At 35.3% G+C, this 22,756-nt stretch overlaps 1 protein-coding gene across 1 annotated transcript in view; it reads left to right on the top strand.

Moving 5' to 3' along the window:
• FHL5 (four and a half LIM domains 5) overlaps positions 1-22,538 on the top strand; it is a 34,690-nt gene extending 12,152 nt beyond the window's left edge. Inside the window, exons 2-6 of the mRNA XM_019743389.2 lie at positions 8,086-8,256; positions 9,098-9,272; positions 10,188-10,357; positions 14,019-14,205; positions 19,108-22,538. Of these exons, the coding sequence (XP_019598948.2) occupies positions 8,098-8,256; positions 9,098-9,272; positions 10,188-10,357; positions 14,019-14,205; positions 19,108-19,271 (855 nt within the window). The 5' untranslated portion in view covers positions 8,086-8,097 and the 3' untranslated portion in view covers positions 19,272-22,538. The remainder of the gene's footprint in view (positions 1-8,085; positions 8,257-9,097; positions 9,273-10,187; positions 10,358-14,018; positions 14,206-19,107) is intronic.
• Positions 22,539-22,756: the final 218 nt, after the last annotated feature.

Here is a 22,756-nt window from a genome sequence, read left to right on the forward strand (position 1 = left end):
ATATTGCTCAGTCATGGAAAGAAATGGGTTCTTGTCATCTGTGGCGGCACAGATGGACCTGGAGGGCACTGTGCTGAGTGAGTGGAGAATGTCAGACAGAGAAAGACAGATGCAATGTGATTTTGCTTATACATGGAATCTAAAGAACAAAACAAAACAAACAAACAAACAAACAAACAAAACAGAAACAAACTCATAGATAGATAAAATATTTTGATGGTTGTCAGATGGGAAGCAGATTGAGGGTGTGGTGAAAAAAGGAGACGGAATTAAGAAGTACAAATTGGTGGTTACAAAGTAGTCATCAGGCTGTAGGGTACAGCATAAGGAAGATAGTCAATAATATTGTAACAACTGTATGGTGTCAAATGAGCACTAGATTTGTTGGGGTGATAGATGAAAGAGCACTGGGGGGCAGGGTGAAAAAGGTGTAGAGATTAACAAGTACAAATTGCTAGTTACAAAATAGTCATGGGGTGGTAAAGTATAGGGAATATAGTCAATAATATTGTGATAATATAGTACAGTGTCAGATGGTTGCAGGACTTACCATGGTGATCACTTTTTTAGGCAATTAAATGTCAAATAACTATGGTAACCCTTGTAACTAATATAATATTATATGGTAGCTATATTTTTAATAAAATCTTAAAAATCAAATAAAATGTCAAAATTATCAACATTAACATTAAAATTCACTAAAAGTTAAAAATAAATAAATAAATGACTACTTTATAGGTTCCATTAGACAAAGAATTCACCACCCTCCAAATGAAGCACCCTCTTCATTTTATTGGACAGTTTCTAATATGATCTCTGTATTGTCAAAATAAAAATGATTCATTTCTTAAATTTAAAAAGCATATTTGTTTAAAAGAAAATCATAGAAAGTAATTTTTGCTTGATTTTCTTATATTGTAAAGAGTATGTACTTTTGGTTTTTCAAGACCCTATAGGATTACTATGAATCAATTGTATTGTAGGGATTGGAGCACAGCTCCTCTGAATTCCTGGATGCATGGTTATTAACCTAACCTGCTTTCAAGCCACTTTTAAATTGAATTTGCTTGTCATCCTTTTAAGGTGAGTTAATTGAGTAAGGATTGAAATTTCTTATCACTCATTATGGAAGGAAATTGGAATTTATTTTAAAACATCCAGGAAAATAAAATAGCCACTTTGGTTTTACAGGGATAAATTTATAATGTCCTATATCACAGGACGTTAAACTCAAAACTAATCAAGTAAAAACAGTTACAAAAGATATTGTTGTTCCTCTCCGATGAAGTATGTTCCCTAGAATATTCTCCTAGACAGCATATTTTTTTATGTGATCTTGAGAACTCAAATACCTGGCCCTGTGGGGGTTATTCACTTGGTAGTATGTGTTATAGATGTGGGCCAGGTTACTGATGTAGTCCTTCCTCAGCAGACGTAGGTTTTACAATGATGACAAATCATGCTTTTTGCCAAATAAGCTTTCATTTGTTATTACAGCAAGGGGAAGCAGGTGGAAACAGTGTTAGACAGATGGATCCATGGAACTCCCTCTGTACTGCTAAGAAAACGGCTACTAGGATTCAGATACTGATAATAGTTAATGAGTGTGATCGAGAAAGTGATCTTCAAATAGAAAGGAAGACCAAAAAGAAACAAATTGTACAATTACTGTACTTGGGAATTCCATAAAGTATTTGTTCAATTTTCCAAGAAGCCAGTGGTGGGGGAAATACTTTCTCATATTTATATTAGACCTGCAGTGTCCTCGTAGTCTCCATCACTAGAAAAAAATGGGTTAATTTGGAGGATTCATATACAAGAAACTTATCCTGCCTCTACCATGAGCTGACCCTATGCTACATACTTTTAGATAAATTATCTTTTTTAGTTCAGTTCTTGTATATACAAAACCCTAGCATTAAATCAGAACCTCAGTTGAGACTTTGAGGAGACCCCAAGGCCAACGAAAAACTAGATTTGCCCTTCCAGAACCCCTTTTACAGACATAATGGCCAGTTTTCAAGGAGTAGAAGGGAAGAACCTACTGCAATGGTTGTAGTTCCTTTGGGATCAAAATTGCAAAGGCAAAGCCTAATGATGGGTTTAAAATTGCAAAGTTGGGATCTGGCGAGATAGACCTAAATAAATAATCCACTTTCATGTTAAAAAGCAATGCTCTTTTTGTCTTGAATTTTTTCTTATATCCCAGTGAGGATAAAAGTCAAGGATGGTACATGTATTTTAAGAGTCTTACTTTAAAAAAAAACAATTTGTAAAGAATACAATATTCGATAAAATATGGTTATATTTATACATTACCATGAACTATATTTTACTGCTATTTCAGTAATAGCTGCCGTAATTACGTGATTCGGAATGGAATCCCTGCAAAAAAATCATACAAAACACTTTTTTTCTTTGTTGGCATCCACAGAACCAATTAACCAGATGGAAAGCTCTAGTCAGCTGTTTTGCTTCATGGGAGAATAGTTCCTCAGCTCTCAGGAGAGTTCCTCTTTGACCTCTCTACACAAGACATTCAGCTTCCAACAAACTGGGCTTGCGAACATATCCCTAAAGACTAATTTCAAACATTCCACCACAATTCTGTGGTGCTTGTTTTAGGTTATTTTTGATTGATGGCCTGAAGTTATGGCTTTCGTTATTTTTAACATTGTTTACTGAGTTTTTAAAAAGTCATGTGTGAGGGGGAAGAAAATAGCCTCTTTTTTATAAATGGGAACTACAGTTATCATTGCACATGTTCCATCAAGTCAAGTACACTGACAGCAGATTTACCATTACTTGTCCATTCTGAAGTCTCACTTGATCCTAGAATGGGATCGTAAGCAACTGATAGTGTTCTCATTTCACAGTTAAGGGAAGGAAGTGCCGTACAGGTTGAATGGTTTCCATAACAGTAGCTAAGTACTGCTAAAGTGCCCAGTGCAACAATCTATAGCTTCTGATTTCTAATGTAATGCTCTTCTCAGAATGTTATGTCTTGGGTTACAAGAAAACCACAGAGAAGGAAGGAAGTACACATAGTTCTGCTCAACTCCATCCTCAGAACCAGGAAAACAAACCAAAGTAAAATGTAAAAGTAGAACTTCTTTACTAGTTACTCTAACTCCTTCATATTTTAAAAATACGTGACTTTTAAACATTTCTGCTGTAGAACATATACTTATCCCACCTAGCCTAGTTTACGCAGATTCTGGATGGTTTGTTTTTTCATATATCTTATTTAACTCCCCTAAATTTTGTGAAATTCAGTCAATCAAATAACATTTCAGTCAAACAACATTCCAGCTAATATATCAGAAGACAAAGACCTTGCAATCTCAGTAAAGTCATGGTTTGTTTTGGAATGTCTTGTGCACAGATCCAGAAAGGCTGGTATAGCTTCCAACAGAAAATGGAAGTACCTGATCAAACAGTTTGAAAACTGTTAATGGAAGCTTATTGGTGCCAGTAGTTTAGAGGAAAAACCTTTTAATAATAACAGACCAACCACCTACTTCTGCTGTTTCTTTTATATCTTCCTCAGCTATTATTCAAAGAGTTCTCCAACTGTCTTCATCTGTCCTCACAGGGAAAGTGAAAAGCTTCTCCTTGCCATGGACAGACCCTTAGGGTTTTACCTCCTGTTCTCTAACCTTTATTCTCAGTCCTTTGACATATCTACCACAGATGTAATAAATTAATCCACTACTCAAGTAAATTTATAGCATACAAATTCTTAATTCCTTTATACTGGAGGCAAAACAAACTATTACAAAATGTGGCAAAAGAAAAAGAAATCTATGAAGGAATTAAGGAGAGCAACTATGTCCTGAGAGGCATGAGAATGCTACTGAGAGAAGGATTTTTAACTGAACCTTGATCAATGAGGGGCATCATCAGATGGATAAGGTCGGTGGAGGAGAAGAAGGAGGGCTGTTAGAGGTGAAAGAAAAGCCGTGTCCAAAGGCTCAAAGGCATAAAAGGACATAATGTATTTGAAGAACAGGAAGTCATGGGAAGTCGCCAAAGCATAGGTGAATGTGTGTGTGTGTGTGTGTGTGTGTGTGTGAGAGAGAGAGAGAGAGAGAGAGAGAGAGAGAGAGAGAGAGAGAGAGAGAGAGAGTTCAGTATTGGGAATGGGATAGAGAAATAGTAGGCTAAGTAGACAAGCTAGCAAAGGATCTCTGTACTATTTGAACATTGTGGAGTATATTCTGGGACTCCCGGGGGGAAATTGAACTTATCATCAGAGAACAAAAGTCATGAACTAGAAATGTGCTTGGTTCCACTCAACAGAGTAAGAAATCTTTAATAATATCTTCAGTTTGATGTAAGCCACTGCGGTCCAGCAGACATATGAGGAGGGCCTAAGCTAGAATTTAATGGCTACTTCTGAAGTGGAATCAATAAGATGTGTGGTACCCAATAAAGATGTGTAGGGGATGGAGGGAGGGAAGAAGAGAATGACTGAAACAGTTGCCTTAGGAGTCAGGTGGCTTGTATAACTAGGCACTGTGGATGGTTCCAATGGCTCTTTCTAGAGCATACAGCATTATACCTTGCTCCATGAGGCTTCCAAATGCTCTTGACTGGCCATCAGCCCTCTGTCTACCCTCAGAGCAACAATTAAGATTAAAATCCTAAAAAGGAAAATGACCACAGGTGAATTCAGCTAGGTATACTTCAAATTAAGTTTCTTCATCCAGTTTCTCTCTCCATCCAAGTTTAGTATATCAATCAAATATGTTTCAAATATTTCAATATTTTCTACTAACATTTCCCAAGAACATTTTAATATTCCTAATGCCATTTGGCTCTAAATTCTTTCAACTTCTTCCCTAAAGAAAAGCAGAAACAAATTTGCTTTACTGAATCAATGAAAGACCTGAATGGGCATTTGCAGCACTTTTAGATGAGCATAGATGTATTTATACAGGCTACTGAAACTACTGTGAGTAACCAGATGAAAATTAAGACAGAAAGCAAACTTTAAATTAAAGAACCGTGCACTCTGACACTTGTATATGCAAAAGTCGTGATTATGGCACTATGTGCATCTAGTTAGCAAAACTTGTGGATCATGCATTAGAAAAAGAAGTAATCTTAAATACCATTTATTATATGTCACCTATTTTAAGACATCTAATCAATGTAATAATTTTATAAATGATTACCTGCCTCCATGGGGAACAAAAAGCTGTAGTCAAATCAATGTAGTAACTTATAATTGATATTTACAATAAGGGATATATGGTTAATTCAACTCCCTCAAGTAAACAAAATTCCTCAAAAACACGTCAGCATAGACACATTATTGGAAACCAGAATGACCAAATTATATCCTAATACATTTCAACTCCACCATAAGAAAAGAACCCCCTCTCATTTTTAAAACTTGCAATCAATCTATAGCTAGAATGCATGCAGGTTGTCCTTGATTTGCATGATGCTCGTGTACGAAGCTCATGTATATTGGAACCATACCCTTGCTTTGCACATTTCTGTGGTAACTGAGTATTGAGACAGAAAGAGAGGGAGAGAAAGAGAGAGAGAGAGAGAGAGAGAGAGAGAGAGAGAGAGAGAGACTTTACTGTTCCCTCTCACCTTTCTTGCTTCTATAATGGTCCCCCTCAGCAGTTGACCCTTTGCATTAGCCTACAGCACCCCAGATCATTCTTGGGACAAGTTCCATGACCACCATCAGAATGCAAAGCCCTTCTCTGGATATTGCTACACCCATTTGGATTATTTCTCTGTTGACAAACAAGGAAAGGAAGGTTTAATACATACTACTTCCACTTATTTATCATCCACTCATTTTTAAAAACCTTTAAAAAGTTAAACATGGTATACAGAAAATAATATTTCTAACATATATGCAAAGTATAAGGAATAACAATTTGGCTTAGTTAATTACACATTTCCTATATATTTGAAACCCTCTACAAATTTTGTAAGTCTTTTGTTGTTTCTTCATTCTATAATATACTAAAAGTCTTACAAAATGGAAATAGTTTCCAGGTCCTGAGAAGTCATGCTTCATGGTGTTATTATATTCATATACATCTAAGATTAAATCAATATTAATTATGAAAATGGCATTTTCCATATTAAGTGATGAAAGTTAAAGGTATATGTCTTATTTCACTATTAAGAGATAAACACTTGATCACTGTAAATATGAATAAAACTCACATTTTAAAATCTTTCAAGGGAATGAATCAGATCTATTTCCTCCTGTTTCTAAGCCCTCAGTAACTCTTGGAATGTGTTTGTATTCACTAGGAAGGGACATTTCTGTGGAATTAATCAAATTCAGAATTCAATGTTCCTTGCAGATAATTTTGGTATGTTCCATTGGGAACTTTCATATTTCCTTGGAAAAGAGTCATGTATTTCAAATCCTCAGTCTTTTCTCTATCTTCGTGAAGAAAAATATAGCAAAACTGCTATGCACAGAGTTAATGACAGAGTATATTTAGCAAGACGCTCTGCTGGAAACTTCATTATTGAAATAAAAGAAAGTAAAATATATGCAACTACCATTTGAATGTAGCAAAGAAAAATTAGCATTTAAAATGCTGTAAAAGTGTCATAATAATGCATTGATTTTCTGATATTGCTAAAATTAAAAAAAAAATTCTGAGGTGGAAAATTAGAAAATATTCACAGCTCCTAAGATATTCCAGGAAGTCCAGAAATGACAAATCTCATTTTCAAAGAAAATCAGTGATACTGCTTTTGGTGACAATGAAAAACTCATGTACAGGTAAACCCTTTGAAATCTATATTTTTTGTTCTTTAATGGTTTTCCTAAATTTACAAAATAACACCTGTCGACTGGCAAAAATAACTCTTCAGAAAATCCACCAAAAGAGCAGTTTATTAGGGAAAATAAAAAGAAACAAAACCCACCACTGCAGCGCGGGAACACACACCTCCAACCTGGGGCAACAACCGGTTGCCAATGTGAAGAATAATCCCGGTTCCAAGATGGCTATTCTATAAATCCGCATCCCTCCCCCAGTAGTTACCACAAAGTCCAACAGGGAGTCAGGACCAGAGAGCTAACAAGGGGCCCAGCTCCACCCACAGTCCTCCCAGCTCCATGGTTAAGCATTTGAAGATGCCAGTTCACTTTTATCACTCTTATCCTGGCCTTGGCTTTATATTTCATATCAGTTTTTCATTCTGTAAGATGCTGTTGTTATTATTCATTCAGTGTACAGTTAATTTAGCCCTAAAGGCTAAAGAAGCCTAGAGCTCTTTCTACCATTGATGGTTTTACCTGCACTTCCACATCTGGCAATTGCTCAACAGCAGTCACAGAGACCTGGCACTTCAACTGAATCCTACCTGCTGAGGAGTTTTATTTGACCAGCTTAGTGTGGGACATTTAAACAGAGGTGCTCAGGAGTCAAGTTATGCACAAGCTAAAGCTAGAGGCTTTGGAGTCAACAGACTATTTGGGGGGGTTGAAGCCACAGGTAGGGAGATATCCCAAGGGAGAGTATATGGTACAGGAAGATTTTAGGACTAATCTGCAGAATCCTCATTAGATATCCACTAAAGATTTGAGAAATAAAAATATGGCCTAGGAAAAGCAATGTATTTGATTATTAATTTCTATTTCAGTTAGAATAAAAATGACTGTTATTATTTCCATGGAAGTCTGCATCCAGAACCTTCCAGCAAGATAGTAAGTGATGACAGTGAAAGTCCTATTAACAGTTTATATTTATATCCTTCAGATGAAACCATCCTATTTCAACATATATCACATTCTCACTGAATTCCACATTTAGTGAATGATGAAGGCAATATGTGTTTTACAATCTGGCTGCTGGCTTGTTGCATTTTGTTAGCAAAACACACAGGAACTGCCAGCATGGAAGAGTGACCTTTTCTAAATTACTCCAAGTGTCACCATGACTGCAGGATATTTTCCTAAATTAGTGGATTTTCTCCTAAGAAAATATAAATTCATTCAAGTGCTTGACTCATATTGTATTGAGGTTTTATAATTTCTCTTATCAATAAAATTTGCTTTTATATACATGAATCATTTTTTTATTCAAGGATTGAACCAAAATGACAACTGCTCCATTCGACTGTCAATACTGCACCACATCACTTCTTGGGAAGAAATATGTACTAAAGGATGAAAATCCATACTGCGTTTCATGTTATGATCGTGTCTTTTGTAACTTTTGTGAGGAGTGCAAAGAAGCAATTGAATCAGATTCCACGGTAAGTCTTACCCCAATTCACAGAATTATTGCATATGAACAGACACATGCTTTGGAATGCCTTTTTCCCTTTAGTTGACTCTTAATACTCTATTGCTCTGCTACTGGATATAAGTTCCCATCAATCGAGTTCCAGGCACTATGCTTTGCACTATGAAATATAACTTTAATCTTCTCAACGATCCTAGGTGATAGTTTAAGACATTAAATATTAAAGAAGTTGAGTTATTTGCCCAAAGTTACACAGCCAAAATGTTGAGTTATTTCTGGAATGACAAGAGTATGAATGAATAAATACATAATTGGATGTGTAACAATTCAAAAATCTGTATTTTATGACTTCATATTGGCTTCACCCCGACTAAACCCAGTGTGCCCTGATACCGTTCACAGCTACAGCCCATTCATCCCACAGTGCACATTACTGTATTTTTTTTCTTTTTCTTCTTCTTTTTTTTTTTGCCTTTCTTTTAGTTAGGTGATGTTGAGATTTTGTTTAGTTAAATCTCAAGCAATAATAGGATATGAAAACCTAAAAGTAAAAATCATCCCATGAATAACCTCTCTTGCTCATAAAAGGAAGGTAGAGGAAATTTGAAGAAAGAGGGGAGTCCATTTCTTTTCCATCTGTCTTTAGTGACCAACCAAGAAAGCCCCCGTCCTTAGCTCTTAACTGCCCCAGACATTCTCCTCTCTATGGATAATAGTATCATTAACAACTTTCCCTCAAGCTACCAGCACAAGTACTGGCAGCAGAGTCCCAGGAGTGTTCAGTTTTATCTTAGAAAATGGCCTGTTATGTTGCAAGCGCATTTAATTAACTTTTATCCCTTGTCTCGAAGGATCTTTATTACAAAGGCCGGCACTGGCATAAAGGATGCTTCAATTGCACCAAATGCAATCAGTCTTTGGTGGAAAAGCCTTTTGTTACCAAGTATGAGCGCCTGCTGTGCTCTGAGTGCTATTCTAATGAGTGCTCCTCCAAATGCTTCCACTGCAAGAAGACCATCATGCCTGGTAAGATCACAAGGGACTTCCCGTGTAGCTGGAAGTACAATGCTGTGAATTAGGCTCAAGCACAGGAAGAATACAGTAGCTAAGAAACCCTACTTTTGAGAAAGAGATCTTTCTTGCTATCTCTTGATCTCATTTACTATACAATCAAAAAGATTCTTCTTTCTGTTTTGAACAGGTAAATTATAGTGTTCTGTTTATTTTCATAAACCTAAAGAAACATGTTGAAACAGAATCTGAGCCGTAGAATAAAGAGAAACTATAACAATAATACTAAAACTGCATTAAATACGTTGTCCTAGACATAACCAAAGGCATCAAAAAGCATAATCTAGCACAGGAGAATGGGGCCAACCACCATTTTGTAGCTTGACCCCCTCAACTGATTTGAGGATCAGTCATCTTTATTTTCTCTCAGGGAAGAGAAGGATCCATGTAAATCATTACACTTTTAGGCAAGCACTAATTCTCTATTTTTTGATCCTCTTCTCAATGGATAGAAGCATGAGAACACGATTCTCTCATTTTCTTATCATGGATTTAAAGATTTGCTAGGAGACCGTAACTGTACAACATCAATCTCAGGAGTTTGTGCTCCCTGGCATTCCTAATACCCCTGTAATGATGATTATGGCCCATTTTACCTAAACCACATGCAGCCTTTCAGAATCTCCACTTATACTACGTTCACATCTCAAAATTGTAGCTTCTAGAGTTTTCACTGAAAGATGATTGATTCATCATCATAGCTGAACTCTATTTACTGTTTTTTTTTAGATAAATGTTTTGGAAACCAAGAAAACATTCTTTTTTATACAGACAATTAATTTATAATCTTAAATTTAAAATATACATTTTAAGTAATTTGGCATGTCTTTGCTTAAAAAATACTAACAGATTCTTACTTTTGGGGTACAGGTTCCCGCAAAATGGAATTTAAGGGAAACTACTGGCATGAAACCTGCTTTGTGTGTGAGCTTTGCCGGCAGCCAATAGGAACTAAACCCTTGATTTCCAAAGAGAGTGGCTATTATTGTGTGCCATGTTTTCAGAAGGAGTTTGCTCACTACTGCAGCTTTTGTAAAAAGGTAATTATCTAAAGAGGATGAAGCTTGTGGAACCTTCCAGACCATTGCTTTTTAGCCACACTATATATTTGGAACGAAATAATACTATCATGTTAATCTGTCTTTACACATTCATGCTAATTTGAATTCCAACATGTCCCAAAGCATTACCTGTCACAGTGAGGATGGCCATCTATTTTTATCACCATAAAATTCCATCCAGTACGTGAATTTAATATTCCAGTTCCATTAACTGCTGCAGAGGGCACACATCTCTCTTTGAATACAAAATATTTTATATAAAATAATTTTTTATCCATTTAGTTTCAGAGAAATATAGATTGGTTTCACAGAGTGATGAAGTGAACAAATTTAAACAAGATGTTTAACTTCTCATGTTATGTTTCAGCAATGTAAATGTCTTGTGGATTTGCAGCTTTAATGTTTCTAAAGAGTAGATGTGTAGGCTCAAGAAAGAGATGATCTGATCAGGGGAATTCATTAGAAAGAAAGCTTTGAGTGGTTTCCTTTACTTCCAGTTCCAGAGTATTGACTTGGATACTCATTCAAAACATATTTTCCAATAGAAAATAGTCAGTTTTTTTCAAGTAAACTTTGTCCAATTCTTTTTTATCCTCTAAGCTTTTCTGTGAAAAAGTTTCTCATTTCTATCATCTTGATAAAATCTGTCTGTAGTCCATAAAATATATACTGATGTTCTCAAAGAAATCCTTGATGTGTGAGGCATCATAAGTTTAAAATAGCACTATAAATTGCTAGGAGAAAGCTGAATCATGAAAACATATTGGATTAGTACAGTGGTTTCTAAACACTTCTGATCTATGGGCTACGTCAGCAGATCTCTTGAGACCTTTTGTATGCTTGCATCTGGACAGCTAGAGGTCTCATTACCACTTTCTACAAATGCATATACAAACATACATGTGCACACAAACACACACACAGTAATTTTCTAGGTATATTTAAAATACTACTACTACATTTGAAAGGCATCAAAAAACTCCCAAGTTATAATTATTAAATTACACTATAATGATGGCTGAAATGTACAAATAATTGTAACATAATATAAAATTATCTTCTTCCTGGAGATTTCCACTACTTTACCAGGAGCACTGGCTTAGAAAATGACTTTACAAACAACAGTCAGACCCTATGACCCTGAGACATGTGAAGCTCCAAAAAATTACCAAAGTCAAGACATACGTTTAGAAACAGATGCTGGAAATACAATGGACAGATTGTATCTATTTTAATCTCACTATTTTAAGGGACAACTAAGTTGGCCATTTTTAGGTTATGTTTCTTAAAGAATTATGCTAAAACATTACTGAGATTTGTGGGAATTATCTTAAAATCATCTAAAGTTCTTTCAATGGTATAAAAATTCAAGAAAGGAAAGTCTCTAGAACATCAAGTTCTGAGCAACATCTGAAGCCAAAGCACTGGTGTTTCTCAGGTTATGGAAACCTGTCCTATATTTAGGACATGATTTGAAATCATCAAAAATTTATGAAATGTTTACATTGGGTAGTAGACAGATCATTGCATACCAGATTATTTTCTATTTAATTTTTTAAACTACACTTTCTTTAAGGAAAGCTGGATATAAATGTTTCTGATCAAGATGATCCAAACTGAAGAAAAACAATTAGTTGCAAAGACCAAAATATAAAACAAAATAGATAAAAAACTACTTGACGATCAGGCCCCCTTAGTACGTTTTTCATAGATTTTGTGAAACTAAAATTTATTTTCTACCAAACAGCAAGTAACCTCAAACTATCAATGCTTTAAATTCTAACTTCTCAAAATTAAAAGAGAGTATTCTGCAATTCGTCAGCTGTCATCTACTGAGCACAAAATCATTATCATCTCAACTTTGCCAGAGAAGAAAGTAGTTCTAAATCCTGGGATCAATCAGCGGCACAAACCAAGCTTAGGTATCAGACTTTATCTTAGTCCCTCTGCTTCTTCAAAAGGAACATAATCGCAAGCAAACTATTCTTAATGTTCCAAGTTTCTTCTCCTTAATTAAACAGTCTTTGCTGTACATATCAAATTTTATTTTGCTGTGAATACATTTTTCAAGTTTTGCATCTTTGAAGCAGTGCCTGCTAACCATTTGATGAAACAAATCAAAGGAATCTTAGATTCTGCCGTGCTTGCTATAAGGCATTTGAAGTCAGTGGGGAGTATTTTAAATTGCTTGTGTTCACACACACCATTATTTTTCCCATTTACTTATTTAGGATAGTATACTTTATTCCTTTAGGAAAAAATAACTTTTCTTTTGAATATATTTAATTTTTAATATATTTATTGTAAGATTTTGAAATATCTTTAGAATAATCTTTTCAAAAGTCCATATCATAGACAAATAACATTCTTTAACTCATCAACAATATAATGGCTTAGAATATGCTCTATATTTTCTGCATCTAGTCAATTTGAATACGAACAATTCGTGAATAATCTCTGATTACCACATTGCTTCAGTCATTATAAGACATTTATTTACATGAACACATTCCAGGTTCCACAGCTACTCCATGAGCTCAGTAGCCATGGATTTGAAAGACTCTATGACTTAAAAAGTGCCACACAAGAAGAAGCGTCCAATATTTACCCATCTGATTCTGAAGAAAGAATCTGTCTCTGCCTTTTGAAAAGTAGAATCCATGGACTAAACTGGTTTAGAAAAAATACTATATTATGAAGGAATAATAACCTTCTGTCACAAAATGCCAGCACATCATACGTTAAGGCTCAATGTACAACCAGTGTTAATTACTTAGAGGCCTAAAGCTAAAAACTCACACATATGCCCACAGTATCCGATTTGTATTAGATACAATATTGGAGTTGCTTTCCAAACACTTTTTCCCTGCTGTTTATTCATTCATTCAACAAAGACTTATCAACTGTTTACCAGTACAAAGTAATCTTGCCTCGGAATTATATTAATATTTAGGAACACAGGCTGTGGAGTCAGATTGTGCAGGTTTGAATGTTAGCTCTATGATATTGGCAAGTGACTTAACCACTCTAACCCAAAGCAATTGCTCATCTCTTAAGGGGGAAAAATACTAGTCTCTACTGTATAAGTTTATTGAGAATATTAAGAAGAGGTCAGCCTAATACAGGGCTGAGGACTGTAAAAACACAAGAAATTTTAGTCATTAGTAGATAACAGTGCTTATCAATTCCATTCAGAGTTGCCATTGCTGGATATTCTTGAATCTGGCGTAATGCAAAAAGCTTTTTTCAGCATCCTTAGAAGGTAAATCAGGAAATAAGAGCATGGTATAGGGAATATCTTAGCTCTACTGGCAGGTCTTTGAAGACCAACAAGAAAGTCATAGAAAGATAAACAAAGGAATCAAGAGCCACCTTTGCTTTCATCTTTCTAGATTCATTATGACCCTGCTTCTTTTCTGTTCCATTATGGGGGGAAAATTAGGATATTTCTCACCAATTCAATTTAATCCCTATAACCTTTTGCTTCTCGTATCAATTCAAAAAATCGTAGGAAAAGAATATCCTGACACAGGGTGATTGTGTAGCCTAAAGAACCACTTGTGGACATAGGACAGAATCACAAAAGGTCTGAATTGTAATGGTTCCCACGGTCATTGTCTTTTTTGTGGTCCTTTGGCAGGTGATAACTTCAGGTGAGATAACATTTCGTGATGAGCCATGGCATAAAGAGTGTTTTCTGTGTAGTGGCTGTAGAAAAGAGCTCTGTGAAGAAGAGTTTATGTCCAAAGATGACTATCCATTCTGCTTGGACTGCTACAACCATCTCTATGCCAAAATGTGTTCAGCCTGCACCAAACCCATTACTGGTGAGTTCTTCAGTTTAATACGGTCCTACCATGAGATAGTTATGACTAGGTAAATACTATAGAGTTAATTTAGGAAATGCATGTAAAAATGGGTAATCTTTTCCTTATGTTTCCTTTTGAGCTAAACACACATGGGTACCCATTTATAAATGTAAATATGACACAGACCCCTCAAGGCAAGTATAGAGTATAATTAAGGCAGCTATGCTCTATGGAAGGTAATCAATGCTAAGCATAATGGTACTGACTCTAAGTAATATAATAGCCCAGGGAAGGAGGAGAGCAGGATGAGCTGAGAGGACAGAGAAGACCTTCATGAGGATATCGGAGTTAGATCTTTAAGGATTTGAGTGGGAGGAAGAGATTCTTAGAAATCAAAATCCAGCTTCATTCCAAACAAGGGTGAAGGGACCTTGAAATAGAAAAAGTTTTAATAAATATCACTATTACACAAAAATCCAAAGCTGTATTAATTAGGGTAGCATAGGTTAGGAATTGATTAAATTTTATTTTAATATGCTTCTAACTAACGTATTATTCCCTTTTCTCTCCATTTACTTGCAATAAGTTTTAATTATAAATAGATGAAATAAAACAAGACAGCCTTCTGCTGAAGAATCAAAGCACATGTGACATGATTTGAAAATAACATAAATGGTAATTCAATCTGTGTTAAATAGATTTTCAAAGCAAGAAATGCATTATATTTTCCCCAGAGACACTTCTAAAATGTTAATCCTATGGTAAAGGAACTGAAGCTAACGAGACACCTGAGAAATCCAGCAACTATTCTTTAGGCAACTTACAGTCACTGAATAATGTGGCAGAACTAACTTCCCATTCCTAGTATTGTTAGATCATATTTCATTTTTTTAGTTCAATTTATGTAACATCGAATTAAAGATTATTGTATCCCTGTCCTCCTCCTCCACATTCAAATATATCACAAAATAAAAGTTGAATCTTCATGCATCTTTAAAGAAAGAAAACAGCTTCATTGCAAACCTAGCTTGCCCGGCTTTCACTGACTTGCAAGGGGAGAGAAAGAATTACCGGAGGAAAGAATCCGGTCCTGATTGCCTATAGGGGGAGCCATATTTTTCAGAATCTCACACTTGCCCATAGGCTACATCTGGCCAGCAGGCATGTATTGTGTGGCCTGCACATGTTTGGAAACATGTAATGTAATGTAATGTAATGTAATGTAATGTAATGTAATGTAATGTAATGTAATGTAATGTAATATAAAATCCATCTCGCAGCCGAAAGTTAAAGAGCCTGCCAGGGGTGAGCCAATTACCGTCACAGTCCCTGGCCTGGTCATTGCCATATAGAATTAAGCAGCTACCCCATAATGTATGGCCATGTCCTCTGTTTCCTTACACCTTGTTTCCATCACTTAGTCACCTTTCAGCCCTTTCGAGTACTTGCTCTGGTAATCCTATACAATCAGGCTCAAAAGCCTGGGTTCTTAACTACTCTACTCTCCTGCCTTTTACACATCTGGCAGTTCCTGCAGTCAAGAGAATAAACCATTGTCTTCACTGGTTTTAGCAAGGAAATGGGACTTCCAGAAATGCAACAGTAGCTGGAGCTCCAAAGTCTCCTAGTAGAATCTGCAATCGTAACCCAACGGATTCAGTCTACTTATTCTAGAACATTTTTCATGAGTTAGTCAGGAAAAAAGGGGCTTCCGTGAGGAAATGAGAAAGTTAAATGACTCAAATGGGTTTGAAAACTTTATGGGGACCCAAATAGCTAATACTAGTCTGCAAAGAGCCTACACAAGCCTGGAACTTAATGAGTTTCAATTCCGATCCATAACAGATTCATCTGTCTAACTAGTTTTTTTCTGATGGGTTCTTGCTGGTCGATCACTGAGCCCAGCTTTTTAAGATTCAGACAGAAAAATCACATTGCTCTGCGTGTAATGTAAGGATGATCAGGAAGCAGAGATTTGACCCAAAAAGTAATCCAAATGTAGGACTATGTATTTACTTTAAAATAATCTGTCTTTTGATAATTATGTTAATCTTCCTTTAGCTCAGTAACAGAAATACCAGAGACTAAAATGCCTACAAAAACTTGCAACTTACACTTTAATATTTTTGTGTCTGACTCTTGGACATATATGTAAGTCCTATAGTAGTGCTTCTTTAACACTGAGCTATTTGAACTAAGGTACCATAGGGAATTCTTATACTGCCATATATTTCTTCTGAAAGTTGCACATTTGTGTAACCAATATGTCACCCTAAGGAACTACATTAGAATGTTTTCAAAATACTATTTTATATTAACTAAATCTATAAGTCATCAGGTATAATTTTGTTTAATCCCATCACAATGAATTTGATTCATCTGAACAAACTCAAGGCATAACTAGATTTTTTTCTCCTCCTCCAAGATAGGATTAACCGATCAAACTTTGGAATGAGAAGTACTCTGTACTAGAGTAAATTACCTTGGTCTTGCTTCTGCCCATGACCACTGTGACAGTGGGTAAATCACTTCTGAGGTCCTCATTTGTCTTATTTGCAAAATAAGGAGTTAAAATGGATTACATTTTAGCTTTCTTTCAACTCCTTTGATTGAATGGAGTTTCAAACATTAATTCCTTCAGAAAGGAATGCTAATGTTTTGGGTTATATTTTTTCCAAAGATAAATTCAGACATAATTTGGTACAGTTAAAAGCACAGACTCTCAAACCAGATGGCCTAGGATTGAATCCAGAGCTGCCACTCACCAGCTGGCTGATTTGGGCAAGTGGCAGGACCTCTGTTAAATTTTGTAGGCAAAGTAGCGTTGATGATAATATCTACCCCATGAAGGTGAGGTGAGAGCTATATGAACTCATACATGTAAAGGGCTTAAAATAGTGACTGGTTCATCTTCATGTGCTCAACAAACGCTAGCTCTTATTCTGCTGAATTTTCAGGAATAAACGAAACCAGATAAAACAGGTATCAGAGACCTCTTTCCTGGAAAAGTTTCTTACTGCAAATTACCCTCATGACCAGAGAGAGTGAAAATATCTAAAATTGAAATAATTTATAAACACCTCACATGATGAGTCAGGCCTGTGTCAAATTTCTGCTATTATATGCTCCCGTTGTTTTTCTTCTTTGTAAAATTCTAGAAGAATGATTTTTACATTTGCCACTTGTACAGGCTTAATAATAAAATCAAGAAAGACGGATAAACATCAAAATGCTAAATGTGTAATAATGAGTTTTACAAACAGAGGATTTTACATCCATATATATATATAGAATATTATTCTTGCAGCCAGCTTTGAATTACATTAGAAATTTAATTGGTTTATTATTGATTTACTTTTATTAGAAAGTGATAATAGCATCATAAATAGGAAAATAAAAGTTTGATAAAGGAAAGTAGAGGAATTTGATGTAAATTTATCAATGAACTAATAAATTACATGTAAAGACATTTCTAGGATGGAAATAAGTTTATTAGCATATTTAAAGAATTTATCTGAAATAAAATACTTATTCATCCTTTTACTTCACCATCCCAGTGGAACATTTGGAAATTATATGTGAATCGACAGATGAACTATTTCAGCCTTATTCTATGGATGATAATCAAATCACAGGAAGTTCATAGCACTAAGATCACTTAGCAAATAAAAAAGACCAAAACCTAAAGCACCCCAATTCCTAGAACTTTTCTCCTTTTCTACAACTACTCAAAATCAATTCCTTGAACTGTTCCCTGCATTGCAATTAGGGATAAAGTCCCACTGAAGACTCAAATTCTGCTACCATGTTTTAGCTCTTTCACTGAGTTAATTGATTTCAAGTTTTTTTTTCCAAAATGTTTCAGAAATCCACAAGAAATAAAAAGTTGATATTTAGACTATTTTATGCATTTAATACCAATTTGAGCTGCCTTGTACATAAATGACATTATTTTTATATATAAAAATTTCCTATTGTTATTCATTCTTGAAAAACATGAAAATATAGAAAAATGTACATCTGTTTTCCTAAACTTTCTTTCTGGAAGTTTCCATCTGCAGTCAGCGGATGGAAATATACATTCAGATATTTCCAACTGTCGCAGCAAAAGGATTAGAATCCCCTGCCTCAACAAGGCCCAAGTTGAAGTGGTGGAGGCTGACAAGGTACTTCTTAGAAACTAATCCTTAGATAGCAGGGCCTCACTGGCCAGAGTGATCAGATTCACAGATCTTGATCGCAAGCCTCGGCTGAAGTTGTCTCTGGACAAGGTAATAAGGTCGTCACATTAGGGTAGCTTCATGAGAGTCTGGATGAAATTCTCTATTTGGGATTTTTGGAAATTGTGTCACAAACCATAATATGACCATGGCACTTTATCCTAAGTAAAATCAAACATGGAAAAAGAAGAGAACTAAAAGTCATTTAAACATCAGACATCAGGCTGAGAAGTATACATTTATTTTATTTTATCTTAATTTTGCCTCTATGAAAAACAAGGGCACTAAGAGAGAAAGGAGAAAGCTATTTATACTTAGGTATCTCTGACTTGAAAAGCTATATATACCATCTTCCCACAGCACTATACTGCATTTTCTTATCTGTTTTAGCCATCCTTATCTGGTTCCAAAAATATGTACTTTGTATACCCAGATTCTATCTACTTTTGGAGATGATGGAAAATTTTGGTTGGGAACCAGGCTGGATGTCATAGGAGGGACTTGGCCTATCGGTGACATTCCCAGATGGACACAGAGCCACTGGGAGCTGCATTCTTTTTTAGGTTACTTACCTAAATCTTGCTCATTGCTGCATCTTGTTCATTGCTGCATCTCCAGTTCCTAGAAGAGTTCCTGAATAGAATGCTCAATCTAGTCATGGAAAAAACAGATTAATTCTTTCTCTCCAATTCCTTTACAGGTCTCAGAGGTGCCAAATTCATCTGCTTTCAAGACCGCCAGTGGCACAGCGAATGTTTTAACTGTGGGAAGTGCTCAGTCTCCTTGGTGGGGGAAGGCTTCCTGACCCAGAACGAGGAAATCTTCTGCCGCAAATGTGGCTCTGGGGTGAAGACTGACATCTAGAAGAAGATAGCCCTTCCCCACCTAAAATCCACCTTGTTCTTGTTCTCACTAAATCCAGAACTTGGTTAAAGTAGTATTTCTGACTTAACTTTTAGAAAATATTAATGTAGAGTTTATAATGGAAGAGTTTTTTGCACACATTCTGACAACTGTATTATAAGAGCTCAAAAAAAGCACCGTCTAACAGAAATGAATTTATACTAAATCACAAAGGCACCTCTCCTTGTAAGATACTGCACTCTGCTGTTAGAAAGATAGGAAAATATCTCTTTATTGTAATCAAGTACATAACCTATACATAGAAGCCATGGACATTATTACTGATGATGGATGTTTTTCAAAACTGCAGAGTAAAAAGGAAATTAAGAGATCAAATTAAAAGGCACACGTGAGACTAATGTTTGCATTCCTAGCAAGCCAGCTATACATAATGTGATAGACTGGCTATGAATAGAACAACAGTGATCAGGGAAAACTGATTAGCAATCATCACATTTAAGAATTCTGTCATTTTATCATTCTTTTATTGCTCATACATACTGGCTTTGAAAAACAAAGCTGCTTTTTACCCTCATCCACACTGCATTCTCAGCTGGTTGTTTCCCATGTTTAATCAATGGAATTTGAGAATTGTGGATGCTATGGTTCTCATACTCTACGTAGATATGAAGGGGTCCTTTCTACCTGGGGATAGTCAAAACATTATCTTCAACACTTTTCATATTAAATGTATTCTCAACGCCCACAATGATTTTTCTAAATACAGATAGCATGAAAGAAAATGTCTATTATTTCAAATGAGCTAACTGGGATAATCATTGTCCCCAAAGGCAAAGCTTTAAAGTAAATAGATCATTAAATCATCACTTGTGGAAATGAGTTTTAGGGAAGGGATTGAGTGTTGGAACATGACTTTCATCCAGATAACTACAGGCGTAATAGCATGCATAATTAGCTCTGAGCCTCATGCATTTTGACTTCTAAAATTACATAGATGATTAATGGAAAGAAAGTGGGCTTTAAAGAAATCTAGTAGTAGTAAGAACTGAAAAAGAATAATCTGCTGCTGGTAATTCAGGACCTGTAAAGCAGCAGAGGAGAGCAATGTGGGCTGTAGATGAGCTCTCTCGCTGTTCATCCACACCTGTGTCACCCACCTCACACATCCAACCATGCCCCAGAGCTTTAACCTCCTGCATGACCCGGAAGTGCATTCCTAACCCTAAGCATCCATTCTGCAAATTAAGTCAGTTTTTATTGTTCATAAGGGAAGTAACAGTCCAAGTGAAAAGTCTTGTCACCGTACATTTATCTTTCTATCAGACTTCAACTGAGGATGACCTTACCTAACTGCCCCTGGACATTATATAAGACAAGTGGAAAGCAACCTCTGCTCTCTATAGTCAATCATCATCCTTGTCAAGTGTCACTTGGGTAAGATAGAAGGAGGTCAGGAGAAGAAACACACATAGATTGTGTCTGCTCTCAGATTACTACATAGCATTAAAGGTTCTGATTGAAATCTAATTATATGTTGTGCCTGATTACAGTGATGGAAATAGCATCACAAGGGATTCAATGAACATTATTATGGAAACACAATTTTTGAAATACTATAAAATACAAGGACGTTTGGAGATGCTAACAATTTAGAGATACTAATTAAAAGTCGGGCTATATAGGCTATTTGAAAGATATAATTGTCTTCTTTTGTATTAACAATGTCAAGATATTTTGTAATATTCACTTTATAAAATATAAGAAAACCACTGATATTTTTCCTGATTTGTTTGAAATTGCATATGTGGAACTAAATATGCCAATTGTTCTATGATCTAGAAAATAATAGTACATTACATAGTTAGAAAACCAAGCCATTCTAAGTCTGGATAGATCTATAATATAATACAACATGTAACATTGTTTCAGTTAACCAATTATATATAAACATATGAAATGTAATGTTTTCTTAGTTTAACAATTGAAAATATTTAGGCATTTTGTTCTGTGTATGTGTGGGGGGGGTGAGTATGCATGTGATAAGGCTTGCACTCAATCTGTACAATTAAAATTCACAGAATCATTTCCAAGATAGAGATGTTGCTATTCTTTGATATATGTACTAAAGTATATAGACTTTTATATATAAATAATTTTACACTTGGAATGTAGCAATTAAAGTCAAAATCTTATATTATATACTATCATTAATTTCAGGTCGGTAAAGGGAAAAGCTCTCTGACCCATTTAAAGATGGAACTGACTGCTGTAGGAAGCCATGGGCTCCCAGTTACTCAAGGAGTGGCATCTGCCTGGGCAGGGAGTCAGTTAGAAGCAAATCCTGTCCTAATAACAACCAGATGGCTTGGAAGTAACAGAGAAACTGTGCCAAAGAGCAAGAAGAAATGAGACTGCTAAAAGAGAAAGGGTCAGATGAAGGGAGAATATTACCTCTTAGAATGAAAGGTTTTATTGGATATAACATGAAATAGAAAGTTACTAACTGTCCTTAAATAGAGGAGAAAAAGCATTACAACAGTATTTGAGAAAGATCATGCTAATGATTCTGTGTGGCCTAGAACTGAATAGAGCAAAGTTCCAAAGACTAGGTCATTTAATGCAGTAACACGTTTGGTGAGTGCAATAGAAGTGAAAGAGAAAAGCTATAAGTAATGCAGGCCAAGAGTTACATTTGTCAATATAGATGAGTATGCAAGTCAACAAATCAAAATATTTAATGTTGTCACATTGAGGTTAAATATGACAACGAAAAATGTAGAAAATAATTTCTACTTCCATGCTACAGGTAGGGGGACCAAGGGTTTCACTTAACCAATGGACTTTGGAACAATCAATTTCCGTTAGTTGAATGAAGTGGGACAGTGCTATAAACATGAGTTCAAAACTTACACAGTCACTGTAACTTAAAAAAAATTATGCTGTACATTGGAGTGAAAGATTGGCCAACCATTGTGAAAATGCATAGCACTGATCACAAATAGCCTTGTTTAAAAATCACCACAAAATGTAATGCCACAAATAAAAAATTCACCCAAATACATTACGTCTGATGTTAGTGATACCTTTTCAAATTTATGAAAAAAAGTACTTTTTAACCTACTTGGGATGTTAATAATAATTCATATTTTAAATAAAACATGATTGTTGCATTATTTTAGATATATTTGACCACAAATTATTCTCAAATACATTTATAGATAGATGCTCATTATTATAAAATTGTTTTTACTTGTTTTACAAATTGTGATTTTTAGAAGTTTCTCATGCCAAATAAATTTGCATAGTACATATTTTTTAAATTGTTTTTATATATTTATTTTTTACATTAACTGTGCAGTAAACAGAATAGGTATGGAATAACTTTGTAGTGTTTCTACTTATATACCTAGTGTTTCTACTAGTTATATAATAGATAAAGGGAGTATGGTGACTTTTATCTTCTTGTTTCATCATTTTAACAACAC

Source organism: Rhinolophus sinicus, linkage group LG05 (genome assembly GCF_036562045.2).
Source record: "Rhinolophus sinicus isolate RSC01 linkage group LG05, ASM3656204v1, whole genome shotgun sequence".
Classification (NCBI taxonomy): Eukaryota; Metazoa; Chordata; class Mammalia; order Chiroptera; family Rhinolophidae; genus Rhinolophus; species Rhinolophus sinicus.